The sequence below is a fragment of the Amphiprion ocellaris genome, chromosome 12, assembly GCF_022539595.1.
Source record: "Amphiprion ocellaris isolate individual 3 ecotype Okinawa chromosome 12, ASM2253959v1, whole genome shotgun sequence".
Taxonomy (NCBI): Eukaryota; Metazoa; Chordata; class Actinopteri; family Pomacentridae; genus Amphiprion; species Amphiprion ocellaris.
This window is the reverse complement of record NC_072777.1, coordinates 25,145,764-25,161,250: the sequence shown is the minus strand read 5'-3', so window position 1 is coordinate 25,161,250 and position 15,487 is coordinate 25,145,764. Positions and strand designations below refer to the sequence as shown.

The following is a 15,487-nucleotide window of genomic DNA, read 5'->3' as shown; positions in this document are numbered from 1 at the left end:
TCCATTCCCCCTGTTTGTCAAACAGGGGGAATGTGTGTCCTGTGTACCTGTAAAGGACAATTCTGACACTAAAGGTGAATTCTGTTTGAAATATGTTGCATGAAGAAAGCTCAGAGTTGTGTTGCAGTATTACTGTCTGCTGTATTGCTGTTCCATGGATACGAATAATGCACTCTGTTTGATGCCAGAAAACAGATTTTGTATTTTAAAAAAATGATCATTCTGTCGGTGGTTTCTCAGTTCTTTTTAATACTTATTATAAATATGCATAAAGCGCCAACACTTATGTGGCAGATGGGCTCAGTCAGCCTCCCTAGTGGTCTCCATCTCCACCACTCTGCTGGACAACACGCAGGACGCTGCCTTCGGGTCACCAACATCCATCCTGGAGTCGAACCAAACACCCGTCCCAGCAGTGAAAGGGGCCTCTGTTTCCAAGGTTACCTCAGCACTTAGAGTCAACACAGACCACATGATGGTGTTCATTGAGAACTAGTCCAGATCAGTCCACAGCAGGGACTCAAGCAGCTTGTTAACTTCTGGCCAACGCCAGAGACTTCTGCAGCTCCTCCAGATGGTTGTTGGCTTGTGTGATCATCATGCGGATGGCATCCTGAAGCAAGAATGAGAGGAAAGACAGAAGCAGTGGGCAAAAGCAGAAGCTTCTGGGAAAATACATCCAAGGTCCCTACACAATCATGACCGTTCAAAAGTTGGGGTCACTTATTTTTGAAAGAAAAGCTGTTTTTTTTTTTTTTTCAATGAAGACCGCAATAAATTCATTAGAAATACAGTCTAGACATTGTTAACCCTTTAAAGGGCACTCATTGAAATACTTTCAAATTCAAAATTTCAACCCTAGAGTGTTATTGGAGGATATAAAACTTTATTACTTTTGTGACATTTTTCTAAATTTTTCATGTTCATGTTGAAATTCAATGTCAATGAAGTTACCATATATGGTTCCCATTTATAAGGACTTTCTAGACAAAAAAGTCATAAAATCAGTGAGGAGCAGCGTTTTGAATCAAAGAAAAAATATCTGCCACACTTCAGACTCTCATTCCCATGCTCCGGTTTTGTCACATGCTTTACTCAGACATGGCAGGGCAGTTCTTGGTAACCTGGTTTTGTAATTCAAAGCCAAACGGATTCATACTTTTTCTGTACCTGTTCTGTGGCGTTCTTATTCCTCTTGAACTCCCCTCTGGCCCAGTCTCTCAGGTACTTCCTATCGGCCTCGTCCGGTACCTGCCGTATGGTCTTCAGCATGTTTCTGTAAATCCCCAAAACCTTCTGCCTCTGTAGAAACTGAGGAGACATTATCATGACATGTTAAATCAGGTGTATTTTATGCAGCTAAAACTTTCAATAGAAGCACACAATTTTAGGTGAGTTTAATCCCTGAATAGCTTGAACAACGCCTTCTTATGAATTTCTATATGTACATTCAGTGATCTACAGTGTGTGTCACCTGGATTTGAGGTCTACCAACATCTCCACACTCCTATAGAGTTCAGCCCAAAATTGTTCATAACCATGACAACTTTTTATTTGGCAAATAGGTTTCTTCTGGCTGGAAATGACAGGATCAAGTAACAAAAGACAGTAAAAGAAGTGATACACGTTTCTGTTTTTTAAAAATGCCATGTCCAAAATTATCTCTGTAAGCACTCTCAGCACTTTTATTGCCACTACAACAAATTAAATGCTCTCTGTGACTGCAAAGGATGCTTTGACAAGACATTAATTATAAATCAAAGTTGGCATGGGTATGAATAATCTGAGGCTTAACTGTATCTTTTAGATTTATTCATAATCAACCAGCGATGTTTGAAACCCCCAGAGGGTAGTTTATTAACATATATCGTTGTTCAGAAGATATCTCTAGATTCCCCGAAGACATTTCAATCCATATGGATGAAAACACATTCAGTCCACTTAAAAACATTTTAAAAACTCCACTTTATTCTGAAGTTTCGCCTGTTTTTTGACCAAAACAAACATGGCCGCCCACTGGCTACCGGTAAGTCGCCGCTAATGAAAATGGTTTAAAATCTTATTTTTCGTGCAGCACATAAGATGTATTTTACACACATGGTTAGAAAAGTCTTTGAAGATTATGTAAATATTATCATAATAGCTGTAAACACTTGCATACGACTTTAAAGAGGAACCAATGACCCAAATGTTTGCTAACACAGACGTACGAACAGGTGCTAGTTAGCAACACTACATTAGCCGCCATTAGCATATTAGCTACCAAGCTAACACCGCTAGCTGCTATCCTATCAACAATTCGGGTTTTAGCGGTTCACTACTGTCCTTGCTGCGGTGTGTATTTACCTGTTTTAAAGAAAGCGCTGTAGTAGGTAACCTTGACATCGTCATCTCTGGCAGGTCGTGAAACAAGCCTGAAACGAGAGGCGGAAGTTGTGGTGCCACTGACAGCGTCTGATTCAGTGTGTCTCCCCCCGGTGGACGGAGGACCGCAGCACAGGCGCCTCTAACGGCTGCAGATACCTTCAGGTTCAGAGGTCTGATGCTGCATTACTGGGATATTTCATAGAACAACTGAGTCATTATTAAGTATCTAACTTACACCCCTGTTTTTGGTCCTTGTATATTTTGGCAATTGGATTTTCAGTTCTGAAACGGGTATTGAAAAACAAAAACCGAGTGGTTATTTGATTTTTGTTTTAAAATACCATTAAAATTGAAATACAAGCCGTTTTTCCTTTTCATGATCAAAAAGGGATATACGAAATTTAAAAAAATTATTTGATTTTCATTTTATATTTAGAATAACAAAAAAGTAAAATCAGTAAGAGACAAACAAAAAAAGGTCCGTTTTTTAATTTTCTGAGACCGGAAGTGGTCATCAGCAAGTGTGGAGCCAAACAGAGTACGATGCATAGACTGTATATATTTTTTTTCGTTAGCTTTCATGGTCAAAACGAGAGATCAGGTGGCCGATCTTAAAATAAATCAATATTGATTTTTTTTTATAGAGCGTTAAATTTTTGCGAAGCCAGGGGGCGGGACTACTTGATTGACCGTCCGGTCTGGAATGATTGACAGGTCCAATGGCACCCGTTGGCTTGTGTTAACCAGTTTTCTTCCTTCGGCTGATTCTACCAGTAGACACTGAAAGGACTCTGATAGTTCGGTAAATTAATGTTTATTTTCGTATCGGTGCCGCTTTTAATGCACTTTATATGCAGCTTTAGTGTCAGATGTAATGTGTGCCATGCACTCCAGATGTTGGTGGAGTTTATTTCTGTGTGTGTTGACCAGAGAAGAAAGTTAGCATCCGGTAAATATTAGTTTTAATGTTAGCGATGCTAACCGAGCTAGCTGCTCAGTTGTAGCCTGATTAAAGCTAACGTAGCATTAAGCTAACGATGTTTGCGTTGAGTTTCATATAAACAGCTGAAGTGTGTTGTGTTACTGTAATGTAGTGCATTTAGGTAATAAAACTGTTCATGGAGATGCTGGTTCACATTAATGTTACGTTTACAAAACCTAAATGTGATTAAAACAGTAAGGTTAAGGTTCTGTGTTGTCAGTAGTCCTGAATATCTGCTGAGCAATTGAATGTTCATCAACGATTCATCTTTAGTGTGAAACTTTTACTTTGCACCTATATTTTATAAAAATTTAGGTCATTTTAAGGTAAGACATTAAAGGATGGTTTTCTTAGGTAAATGAATTTAAGGTTTAATTGACTGAAATCTTTCAATGTGTTTCTTTCAATTCGAAAAATCTCGATTTAATTAATACAGCTCAGTCAGTAACATTTTATATTATTAAGAATTCTTATTTAGTTTAACACTAGATGACATAGTTCATTGAGTATTTCAGAGCCAGTTTTTTTCTTTTCAATTATCTGTATTTAAAGTGATATTATTAAAATATAATTGCAATGAAACAGCAGCTACATAAGAAACGACCAAATATACAAAGGAAGTGCAGCTATTTTAATGTTTTAAAAAAAGATCTATCAGTTAGAACATGGTTAAGGTGCTGCTAAAGTTAAGTTAGCGAAACTACAGATAAGCAAAGTTTCCTTTTACTTCCAGAAAAATAAAAGCCTCATATTTGCTATTTATTAAAAAATCACTAAAAGCAACACTTCCACCAAGTTTGTTTCAGTTTGTTGGTATTTATCGGTGGAGCAGCAGCACATTTTCCACAGACAGTTTTACCGTCCGTTGTCTTGTTTTAATCAGTTTTCAGTTCAATAATTCAGTCCTTCGGCTAATTGGACCAACAGACACTGAAGGACTCTGACAGCTGGTTGGTAATAAATGATAATTTACTGATCGGTGCCGGTTTTAATGAACTCTATGTTCAACTTCAGAGTCAGATATAATGTGAGCAGTGAACTCCAGGAGTTGGTGGAGTTTATTTGTGTGTGTTGACCAGAGAAGAGAGTTAGCATCCAGTGAATATTAGCTTTAAAGTGAATTAGCGATGCTAACCGAGCTAGCTGACCAGTACTGATTAGCAGCTAAATGTAGCATCAAGCCAACGATGTTTGTGTTGTTTCCTGTCATCAGCTGAAGATGATAGTTTTAAATGACATCAGTTTCATTAATTTGTTAAAAAATTGTTGCATTTCTTGTTGTGATGTTGCTGCTGATTCATTAAAACCAGATGATCCATGTTGAAGACACGTTTAGTTCTAGTATCAGAAGTACAAGAAGGAAAATGGAAGTTTAGTTCTGCTACATCAAAGATTTCAGGAATAAAGTAACTAAATGAGTCTTTATGCCTCAAACTTTATTTTACAAGAATGAAATAATGAAATAATCACAGATAATAAAAATATAAATAGCAGAGAAAACCTGAGAATAATTTCCTGAAAAGTCTGTGAAGGAAAAGCATCTTTTTATCCTGAAAGATCAGAATCAGCTCCAACATCTGCATCTGACAGCATCACGTCAACCAGAAAGAAAAGAAAAAAGACTTCTTTCTGATCACATCCGTTCCGCTGCTCACAGGCTGCTGCTGTTCACATTCTTCACATTTATTGACCACTTACTTTGGAGTGTGACAGTGTTGTTGGTGATGTGGAGAGTGAAGTTTCCGTTTCACCCACAGTGTGCTTTAGGACACCCAGGTCGGACTTGATGTTTGAAATACTGACTGACAGCTCAGATTTAACTGTCTGTAGTTCCGTTTTGATGTATGTTAAACTTTCACTCAAAGCCGCCAGGACCTGGGTCTTTAAAATAACTGCCGTCTCGTTACAGAGTGAAGGTAGCAGTTGCTCCTGAAGGTCAGAGATTGCAGCATCTGAGGGCCTCTTCAAAAGAAGACGTAGTTGATGAAGGCGTTCTGGAGCAGGACCAGAAATACCACGACCAAGCAGCCTTGAGATCTTAGGCAGCATCTCCCTCGGGTGGGTGTCAACAGTGTTCACGGTCAGGTCTGTGGTAATCCTGTCAAAAAACAAAACTGAAAAAAATGTAGATTATAAGTCAACATGTAACCTAAGCACTCTGTATAATATAGTATAGGATGCAGTTCAGAAAATGTCAAAGTATAGGATACTTTTCAAGAATAAAATAGTATGGCCTGTAGTTCATAGTATGGCATGTCGGCCAAAAAAACCCTATAGATTATTATGTGGTTCAAAAAGCGCAGAATGATAGGATGTTGCCTAAAATTGTCATGTATGATATGTGGTTCAAAAAAATGTCATAGTGCAGTATATTGTCAAAATAGTATGTTATTCAAGAAAACATCAGAGTATATGTCGTCTAAAAAATGCAATAGAATAATACTTCATTGCACAAGTAAAAGTATAGTAATTTTTAAAACTGTTCAAATTCTTATATGTTGCTAAACAACAACAAAAACTAAAACAAAAAAACGTCATAGTAGTATGTCAATTAAAAAAGCCTATAGTATAGCGTGTCGCCCGACGAACGTCATAGTATAGCATGTCGCTCTAAAAATGTCAGCGTATGGCCTTTGCTCCAGAAAACGTCATAGTATAGCTGGTTGTCCAAAAAACGTCATAGCATGTTCTCCAAAAAACGTCATAGTATAGCATGTCGCTCTAAAATTGTCATAGTATAGCCTTTGGTCCAAAAAACATTATAGTATAGCATGTCGCTCAACAATTGTCATAGTTTAGCATGTTGCTCAAAAAACGTCATAGTATAGCATCTTGCTCTAAAAACGTCATAATATAGCCTTTGGTTCAAAAAACGTCATAGTATAGCATGTCGCTCTAAAAATGTCATAGTTTAGCATGTCGTCCAAAAAACGTCATAGTATAGTATGTCGCTCTAAAATTGTCACAGTATAGCCTTTGGTCCAAAAAACGTCATAGTATAGCATATCGCTCGAAAAACGTCATATTATAGCATGTCGCTCGAATAACGTCATATTATAGCCTTTGGTCCAATAAACGTCATAGTTTAGCATGTCGCCCAAATAACATCATAGTATGGCATGTCACTCTAAAAACATCATAGTATAGCATGTCACTCTAAAAACGTCATAGTATAGCATGTCGCCCAAAAAACGTCATAGTATAGCCTTTGGTCCAAAAAAAGGTCATAGTGTAGTATGTCGTTCAGCAAACATCATAGTATAGCATGTTGCTCTAAAAACGTCATAGTATAGCATGTCTTTCAATAACGTCATCGTATAGCCTTTGATCCAAAAAACGTCACAGTATAGCATGTTGCTCTAAAAACGTCATAGTATAGCATGTGGTCTAAAAACGTCATAATATAGCCTTTGGTTCAAAAAACGTCACAGTATAGCATGTTGCTCAAAAAACGTCATAGTATAGCATCTTGCTCTAAAAACGTCTTAATATAGCCTTTGGTTCAAAAAACGTCATAGTATAGCATGTCGCTCTAAAAATGTCATAGTATAGTATGTCGCTCAAAAAACGTCATAGTATAGCATGTCACTCTAAAAATGTCATAGTTTAGCATGTCGCCCAAAAAACGTCACAGTATAGCATGTCGTTCAACAAAATGTCATAGTATAGCATGTCACCCAAAAAACGTCATAGTATAGCATGTCGCTCGAAAAACTTCATAGTATAGCATGTCGCTCTAAAAACGTCATAGTATAGCATGTCACCCAAAAAACGTCATAGTATAGCATGTTGCTCTAAAAACGTCAGAGTATAGCATGTCGTCCAAAAAACGTCACAGTATAGTATGTCGCTCTAAAATTGTCAGAGTATAGCCTTTGGTCCAAAAAACGTCATAGTATAGCATGTCGCCCAAATAACATCATAGTATGGCATGTCACTCTAAAAACGTCATAGTATAGCATGTCACTCTAAAAACATCATAGTATAGCCTTAGGTCCAAGAAATGTCATAGTATAGCATGTCGCCCAAAAAACGTCATAGTATAGCCTTTGGTCCAAAAAAGGGTCACAGTGTAGTATGTCGTTCAACAAACATCATAGTATAGCATGTTGCTCTAAAAACGTCATAGTATAGCATGTCGTTCAACAAAATATCATAGTATAGCATGTTGTCGAAAAAACGTCATAGTATAGCATGTCTTTCAATAACGTCATCGTACGGCCTTTGATCCAAAAAACGTCACAGTATAGCATGTTGCTCTAAAAACGTCATAGTATATAGCCTTTGGTCCAACAAACGTCATAGTATAGCATGTTGCTCTTAAAACGTCATAGCATAGCCTGTGGTCTAAAAATGTCATAGTATAGCATGTCGCTGAAAAAATTTCATAGTATAGCATTTCACCCGAAAAACGTCATAGTATAGCATGTCGTCCAAAAAACGTCATAGTATAGCATGTCGTCCAAAAAACGTCATAGTATAGCATGTCGTCCAAAAAACGTCATGGTAATGCATGTCATCCAAAAAACGTCATAGTATAGCATGTCGTCCAAAAAACGTCATAGTATAGCATGTCGTCCAAAAAACGTCATAGTATAGCATGTCGCCCAAAAAACGTCATAGTATAGCATGTTGCTCAAAAAACGTCATAGTATAGCAGCCGAATCAGCATGCAAAGTGAAGCGTTTCTCACCGCATGCCTGAGAATTCGCAATATTCCTTCGCGACGCCCCGTGAAAAAGCCTTGTGGATTCTTTAGCAAACCCCATTCTTTGGCGATTGCTCTTGTGCTGCATGTTAAATAATGTAAATGGCCAAAGCTTTTCTTTTTATTTTTTTTCTTTCCTCCCCCTTCCTTGCTCTCCCTCTCTCTCTCTCTCTCTCTCTCTCTCTCTCTCTCTCTCGAGTGGGTTATTCTCAAGTCATCTCCCAGGGAAAAATGCTGCTGATTTCCATATTTTAACTGCAATATGTAGTTTTCTCTCCAAGGTCCACCAAGTGTTGCTTACTCACCGAAAGCATATTGAAATACACTGCATGTGTTTCTGTATGTGCGCCTCAGATTTCCCTATTTTTCTCAGTTTGTTCTTTCTCTAGGATTTTTTTTCTTTTTTTCTCTTCCCATTTGATCCTTCTCTTTTTAATAGGATATTGCCCTTATCGTGCACTTTTCCTCTCTGTTGTCATAATGACAAATTAGAGTGTTGCAGGAGGAAGAATACATTATCCCTTTCTATTCAACAGTCCAACACATATGATATGTAAATTGTAGTTTTTGGCAGTGTTTCATTTACCATAGGAGCTGCTTGAATTTTGATTGTGAGAGGCGGCCACAGAGCTACATGGCCTTTTTTTTTCTTTTTTAGTTGCTCATGGCAATTCCACCTAACAATCAACTGAAGATTGGAGTTTTTTTTTTTTTTCTTAAAGCCCAGGCAGAGGCCAATTACAGTCAGCACAGTCACTCAACACACATTTCTAGAGCTCAAGGTGACATTTTTTAAACGTTTGAGATGTCTGACCGACTAAAACTTTGAATATGGGAACCTGGAAACAGAATTTTGAGATTTATAACTGGATAAATATTGCACTCAGTGTTTAATCCTCTGAACCCCAATATGTGTTTGGGTGTTTCTGTTTGTGTAGCGTTTTTACTCACTGTTTTCACTGCAATATAAAGTCCTGCACCTCTATGGAAGCAGAACAACCATGGCTAGAAGTAGAAATAACTCTAAAAGGTCTTTTGGGCAGTATGGCAAAGTTAAAGTAAATACAAATAATAAAAAGAAACAAAAAAAGTTGTATTTCTTTGATTACTTATTCAACGAAGACAACATTTTAAAAAGCTTTAAATCATCATCATAATTTTTAACAAAAGAAAAGGTGAAATATGATCATATACTCAATATTTTGCGACTTTGAATTTTGTCTATACACAGCCTGCAGTTCAATCCAATTCAGCTAAAAAAGTCCATAAATTTTTGTCACCTTATATTTGTTTGTGGTGGAATCACTACTGGCTTTACCGTTACAGCAAAAAGCACACATTTTTTTTTGCTTTTTTTACAGAATATGGTTAGAAAAATGGTCTATTTTTGGCAAATTTTTCAATTAGACATGTAGCATAAAGTAGCAATTTTAAATTTAAATCTACAGAAGTTTTCAAGTTTCACAGCTGAGGCAAATAGTACTGAATTTTCTGGAATTTTTTTTGAAAAAAAAATGTCTGTTTTTGGTGAATTTTTAATAAGACATGAGTACTAAAGTGACTATTTTAAACTTACATGTATTGAAGTTTTCAAGCTTCACAGTTGAGGCAAAAAGCATCAAATTTTGAATGTTTTACAAAATCTGGTCCCAAAAAATTGTCTGTTTTTGATAAATTTTAAGGACTGTTTAAAGCTTGGATTTATTGAAGTTTCCCAACTGTGCAGTACATCATAAATGAATAATTCAAGATTAATTTATTATCATTTTCTGTGTATTTGAATGCATAAAAAGCAAAATGCTGTTCTCTCAGTCCCAGTAAAATAGAAGTAATAACAACAAATACAAAATAAATAACTACAAAAATACAAATAATAAATATACATTTAGAAAAAGCAGCACAGAGGACCAGCATAAAGTTGAAAATCTGATGATTCTGCTTGTTTTTTGACTTTTTGGCTCTAGAAAATGAATAATTTGACCAATTCTGTTAAGTTATAATGCCTTTCAAATCCACCAGTGAGTTTTGGGGTTCAAAGAGTTAAATGTTTGATTTTAAATGAATTTAAAAGTAAAAATGCCACCATCTTTGCTCCTTTCTAGACCTTAGAAGTGGCATTCTTTAAAATAAACCATCACTATGATGTGTTTCTGAATGACGAAGTTCCTATCTGCAGCAGACAGGAGGTCAACACAACCCAGATGGATAATGTGTCCTAACAACGTGTGAGAACCGTTTTTACCTCTCTTCTCCCTGTGGCATGACTCTCCGACCGTGGATATGATGGCATTTCCAGAAAAAACACATCAATAGCCACAGCAGATAGTTGAATAAACCCCGAGGCACCATTTTATCAGCTGCGAGTCCAGCGTCTGGACAATAGTAATTATTACATTTTCTCATTTATCAGAAGGATAATGTACGCTATCTGCCAATGAGACAGCTCAGGCCCAAAGTGTTTAGACAATGTCGCATTTTTGTTGTTTTTGCTTCATAAATGCAGCACAAATGAAACTGTGTATGAGGCCGAAATGCTGACTAACGACTTGAGCATGCTTATATCCAAACTGAACAAATGTGTTGGTGTTTTCCACCTTTTTATAATGAATTCTTCCAACATTGTGTTTTTTTTGTGATTCAATAGTTGGAACAAAGAGTCAAAGAATACTAAAGTGTCTGCAGGTCATAGATTTTATTTACATCCACACTGAGATATTAAAAATGATAGCCGTTTTATGTATGCACATATATCCAATGTCTTTGTTCCTTTTGGTTAGGACTAATTAGAAAAATCTACATTTCTTTCACTGTCACATTTAAAACTTTACCTCAAACCTAATTCTGAAGCATATAAATGTTTATTGAACCTCTGTGTACATCAAACCACTTACAGAAAGGACATTATTTCTATTAGCTTCTATTAGAAAGCTCTTTTTTAAAAATATATATATTCAGGTACAGAACATTTTGAGTCCTCTCTCCATTTTCCAGCGCAGGCTGTCTTTTAAAACTTGTGTGGGTGAAAAAAAAAGGGTACTCAAAGACTAATTTGTCTGAGTTTGCATGGTCATGGTCAGCGAGTGGAAAAAGTGCACAGTCAAATGTGTGTCTCGGCGAGAAGACACAAACCACTGGGCAGCTGTCATGCATGCTGTTTTAAATTGAAGTGTGCAGCGGATAGACACAGCAATGTAAACACTTAATGGAAAATTACCTGAGCTATGAATATCCAAATTACAAACAGAGCTGCTCCTGCCACTGCGGAAGAACAGAAGGAAGTCGGTTCATTAAGAGGAAACTATTCTTTGAGCAATTCTGGTTGGATTTTTTTTTTACGAGTTGAGAGATTTAGGAGGTATTTCAGTCATCATTCTGGTCATTATTCAAGGAAAAACTGTTAGAAACAAATGAATAAAATGGACAATGCTTACAAACTGTCATAGTGTAGTTTGTCAAATAAATGTCACATTATAGCAGAGGTTAAAATCATAAAATCAGTATATAGTGTGTAAAAATACCATAACATTGTATGTTATAAAAAGCGCTAATAGTAAAATATATGATAAAAAAAACTACCATAATATAGTATGTGAAAAAATACCAGGGTATAGTATGTAAAAAACTCAAAGCATAGTATGTTATAAAAATGTTACAGTATAGTTTGTTTATAAAAATACCAGTAGACAGAATCAAATAAAATCAACTTTATTTATACATTTCACATGTGCATTACACATTTGAAAGCAAACTTTATATATTATCACAAAGACAACATAGAAAGCAACAAACCAAGACAGGATTATAATCAGTAGAATAAAAATTAGATAAAATATTGGAAAAACAAGACAAGCATTACATCTTGTGAGATTTTTTTTTTTTTTTTAATGCCATCGTATGCAAAAAAAAAAAAAAAACTGTTGTATTACAGTTTGGAAAAAACGTCATAGTATAGAAAGTAAAAAATAAATTAATGGTACAGTTTGTAAAAAAAATTGATGTCATGACACTTTTTCGCCATTTTTCACCACTTACTAAACGATGACGTTTTTTCACCATTGTTGAATGTCATAGTTTAAGTATGTGGCCAAAAATGTTACCAAAATGTGATAATTTACTATGTACTAAACTATGACATTTTTTCACCATTTTTGACCACATACTAAACTGACGTTTTTTTTGTAATTTTTACCACATACTAAACTATGACATTTTTTCACCATTTTTGACCACATACTAAACTGACGTTTTTTTTTGTAATTTTTACCACATACTAAACTATGACGTTTTTTCGCCCTTTTTGAACACATAATAAACTATGACGTTTTAGTGACATTTTTGACCGCAACCTAAACTAGGTTTTTGTGACATTTTTGACCACAAACTAAACTATGACGTTTTAGTGACATTGTTGACCACATACTAAACTATGATGTTTTTGGGCCATTTTTGAACACATACTAAACTATGACATTTTCCTGACATCTTTGACCACATACTAAATTAAGAGGTTTTGATGACATTTTTGACCACATACTAAACTATGACGTTTTTTCACAATTTTTGACCATATACTAAACTATAACGTGTTTTGGCCATTTTTGAACACATACTGAACTATGACTTTTTTTTCACCATTTTTGACCACATACTATGACGTTTTTTCACCATTTTTGACCACATACTAAACTGACGTTTTTTCGCCGTTGAAAATGCAAATTTTCAACATGTTGTGAAAACATGCCATATGATGAAATAATGTACAGCAGGCTGTGAAAAACACTCCAGAAAATTTTTCTTTGATAAATAAATCATCATGAATTTTCGCGCAAAAAAAACGCCATAGTATACTATGTCGAAAAATGTCATTTGTCAACATGTTATGAAAACATGCCATATGATGAAATAATGTAAATCAGGCTGTGAAAAACAATATGGTAAGGTTTTCTGTGAAAAAAAAATCATCATGAATTTTGGCGCAAAAAAACGCCATAGTATACTATGACGAAAAAAAATGCCTATTTTCAACATGTTGTAAAAACGTGCCATATGATGAAATAATGTAAAGTAGGCCGTGAAAAACACTCCAGAAATGTTTTCTTTGAAAAAATAAATCCTCATGAATTTTCGCGCAAAAAAACGCCATAGTATACTATGTCGAAAAATGTCATTTTTCAACATGTTGTAAAAACGTGCCATATGATGAAATAATGTAAAGGAGGCCGTGAAAAACACTCCAGAAAGGTTTTCTTTGAAAAAAAAAATCATCATGAATTTTGGCGCAAAAAAACGCCTTACTATACTATGTCGAAAAAAAAATGCCATTTTTCAAACATGTTGTAAAAACGTGCCATATGATGAAATAATGTAAAGGAGGCCGTGAAAAACACTCCAGAAAGGTTTTCTTTGAAAAAAAAAATCATCATGAATTTTGGCGCAAAAAAAACGCCTTACTATACTATGTCGAAAAAAAATGCCATTTTTCAAACATGTTGTAAAAACATGCCATATGATGAAATAATGTAAAGGAGGCCGTGAAAAACACTCCAGAAAGGTTTTCTTTGAAAAAAAAATCATCATGAATTTTGGCGCAAAAAAACGCCTTACTATACTATGTCGAAAAAAAATGCAATTTTTCAAACATGTTGTAAAAACGTGCCATATGATGAAATAATGTAAAGGAGGCCGTGAAAAACACTCCAGAAAGGTTTTCTTTGAAAAAAAAATCATCATGAATTTTGGCGCAAAAAAAACGCCTTACTATACTATGTCGAAAAAAAATGCCATTTTTCAAACATGTTGTAAAAACGTGCCATATGATGAAATAATGTAAAGGAGGCCGTGAAAAACACTCCAGAAAGGTTTTCTTTGAAAAAAAAATCATCATGAATTTTGGCGCAAAAAAAACGCCTTACTATACTATGTCGAAAAAAAATGCCATTTTTCAAACATGTTGTAAAAACAGTGCCATATGATGAAATAATGTAAAGGAGGCCGTGAAAAACACTCCAGAAAGGTTTTCTTTGAAAAAAAAATCATCATGAATTTTGGCGCAAAAAAAACGCCTTACTATACTATGTCGAAAAAAAATGCCATTTTTCAAACATGTTGTAAAAACGTGCCATATGATGAAATAATGTAAAGGAGGCCGTGAAAAACACTCCAGAAAGGTTTTCTTTGAAAAAAAAATCATCATGAATTTTGGCGCAAAAAAAACGCCTTACTATACTATGTCGAAAAAAAATGCCATTTTTCAAACATGTTGTAAAAACGTGCCATATGATGAAATAATGTAAAGGAGGCCGTGAAAAACACTCCAGAAAGGTTTTCTTTGAAAAAAAAATCATCATGAATTTTGGCGCAAAAAAAACGCCTTACTATACTATGTCGAAAAAAAATGCCATTTTTCAAACATGTTGTAAAAACGTGCCATATGATGAAATAATGTAAAGGAGGCCGTGAAAAACACTCCAGGAAGGTTTTCTTTGAAAAAAAAATCATCATGAATTTTGGCGCAAAAAAAACGCCTTACTATACTATGTCGAAAAAAAATGCCATTTTTCAAACATGTTGTAAAAACTGTGCCATATGATGAAATAATGTAAAGGAGGCCGTGAAAAACACTCCAGAAAGGTTTTCTTTGAAAAAAAAATCATCATGAATTTTGGCGCAAAAAAAACGCCTTACTATACTATGTCGAAAAAAAAATGCAATTTTTCAAACATGTTGTAAAAACGTGCCATATGATGAAATAATGTAAAGGAGGCCGTGAAAAACACTCCAGAAAGGTTTTCTTTGAAAAAAAAATCATCATGAATTTTGGCGCAAAAAAAACGCCTTACTATACTATGTCGAAAAAAAATGCCATTTTTCAAACATGTTGTAAAAACGTGCCATATGATGAAATAATGTAAAGGAGGCCGTGAAAAACACTCCAGAAAGGTTTTCTTTGAAAAAAAAATCATCATGAATTTTGGCGCAAAAAAAACGCCTTACTATACTATGTCGAAAAAAAATGCCATTTTTCAAACATGTTGTAAAAACGTGCCATATGATGAAATAATGTAAAGGAGGCCGTGAAAAACACTCCAGAAAGGTTTTCTTTGAAAAAAAAAATCATCATGAATTTTGGCGCAAAAAAAACGCCTTACTATACTATGTCGAAAAAAAATGCCATTTTTCAAACATGTTGTAAAAACGTGCCATATGATGAAATAATGTAAAGGAGGCCGTGAAAAACACTCCAGAAAGGTTTTCTTTGAAAAAAAAATCATCATGAATTTTGGCGCAAAAAAAACGCCTTACTATACTATGTCGAAAAAAAATGCCATTTTTCAAACATGTTGTAAAAACGTGCCATATGATGAAATAATGTAAAGGAGGCCGTGAAAAACACTCCAGAAAGGTTTTCTTTGAAAAAAAAAATCATCATG

The 15,487-nt window shown here is 35.1% G+C and overlaps 1 protein-coding gene and 1 long non-coding RNA gene across 2 annotated transcripts in view; one reads left to right on the top strand and one right to left on the bottom strand.

The window, feature by feature from the left end:
- Window positions 1-229: 229 nt before the first annotated feature.
- On the bottom strand, window positions 230-2,472 carry lyrm2 (LYR motif containing 2). Its single transcript, XM_023288751.3, has 3 exons — window positions 2,347-2,472; window positions 1,171-1,311; window positions 230-613 (listed from the first exon to the last, which is right to left on the bottom strand). Exons 1-3 carry the CDS (start codon window positions 2,389-2,391, stop codon window positions 533-535), a joined length of 267 nt encoding a protein of 88 aa, XP_023144519.1. The 5' UTR covers window positions 2,392-2,472; the 3' UTR covers window positions 230-532.
- The window catches only part of LOC129350204 (uncharacterized), a 16,104-nt gene continuing 2,946 nt past the window's right edge, over window positions 2,330-15,487 (top strand). Inside the window, exons 1-2 of the long non-coding RNA XR_008603547.1 lie at window positions 2,330-2,537; window positions 5,259-5,407. This is a non-coding gene — a long non-coding RNA (uncharacterized LOC129350204). The remainder of the gene's footprint in view (window positions 2,538-5,258; window positions 5,408-15,487) is intronic.

Excerpts from the sequence above, each read along its gene's own strand:
- lyrm2 (XM_023288751.3), bottom strand. The coding sequence starts at position 2,391 with ATGACGATGTCAAGGTTACCTACTACAGCGCTTTCTTTAAAACAG. Across the intron at positions 1,312-2,346 it reads CAGCGCTTTCTTTAAAACAG|TTTCTACAGAGGCAGAAGGT; the intron begins GTAAATACACAC and ends ATGTCTCCTCAG. Across the intron at positions 614-1,170 it reads ATAAGAACGCCACAGAACAG|GATGCCATCCGCATGATGAT; the intron begins GTACAGAAAAAG and ends TTCTTGCTTCAG.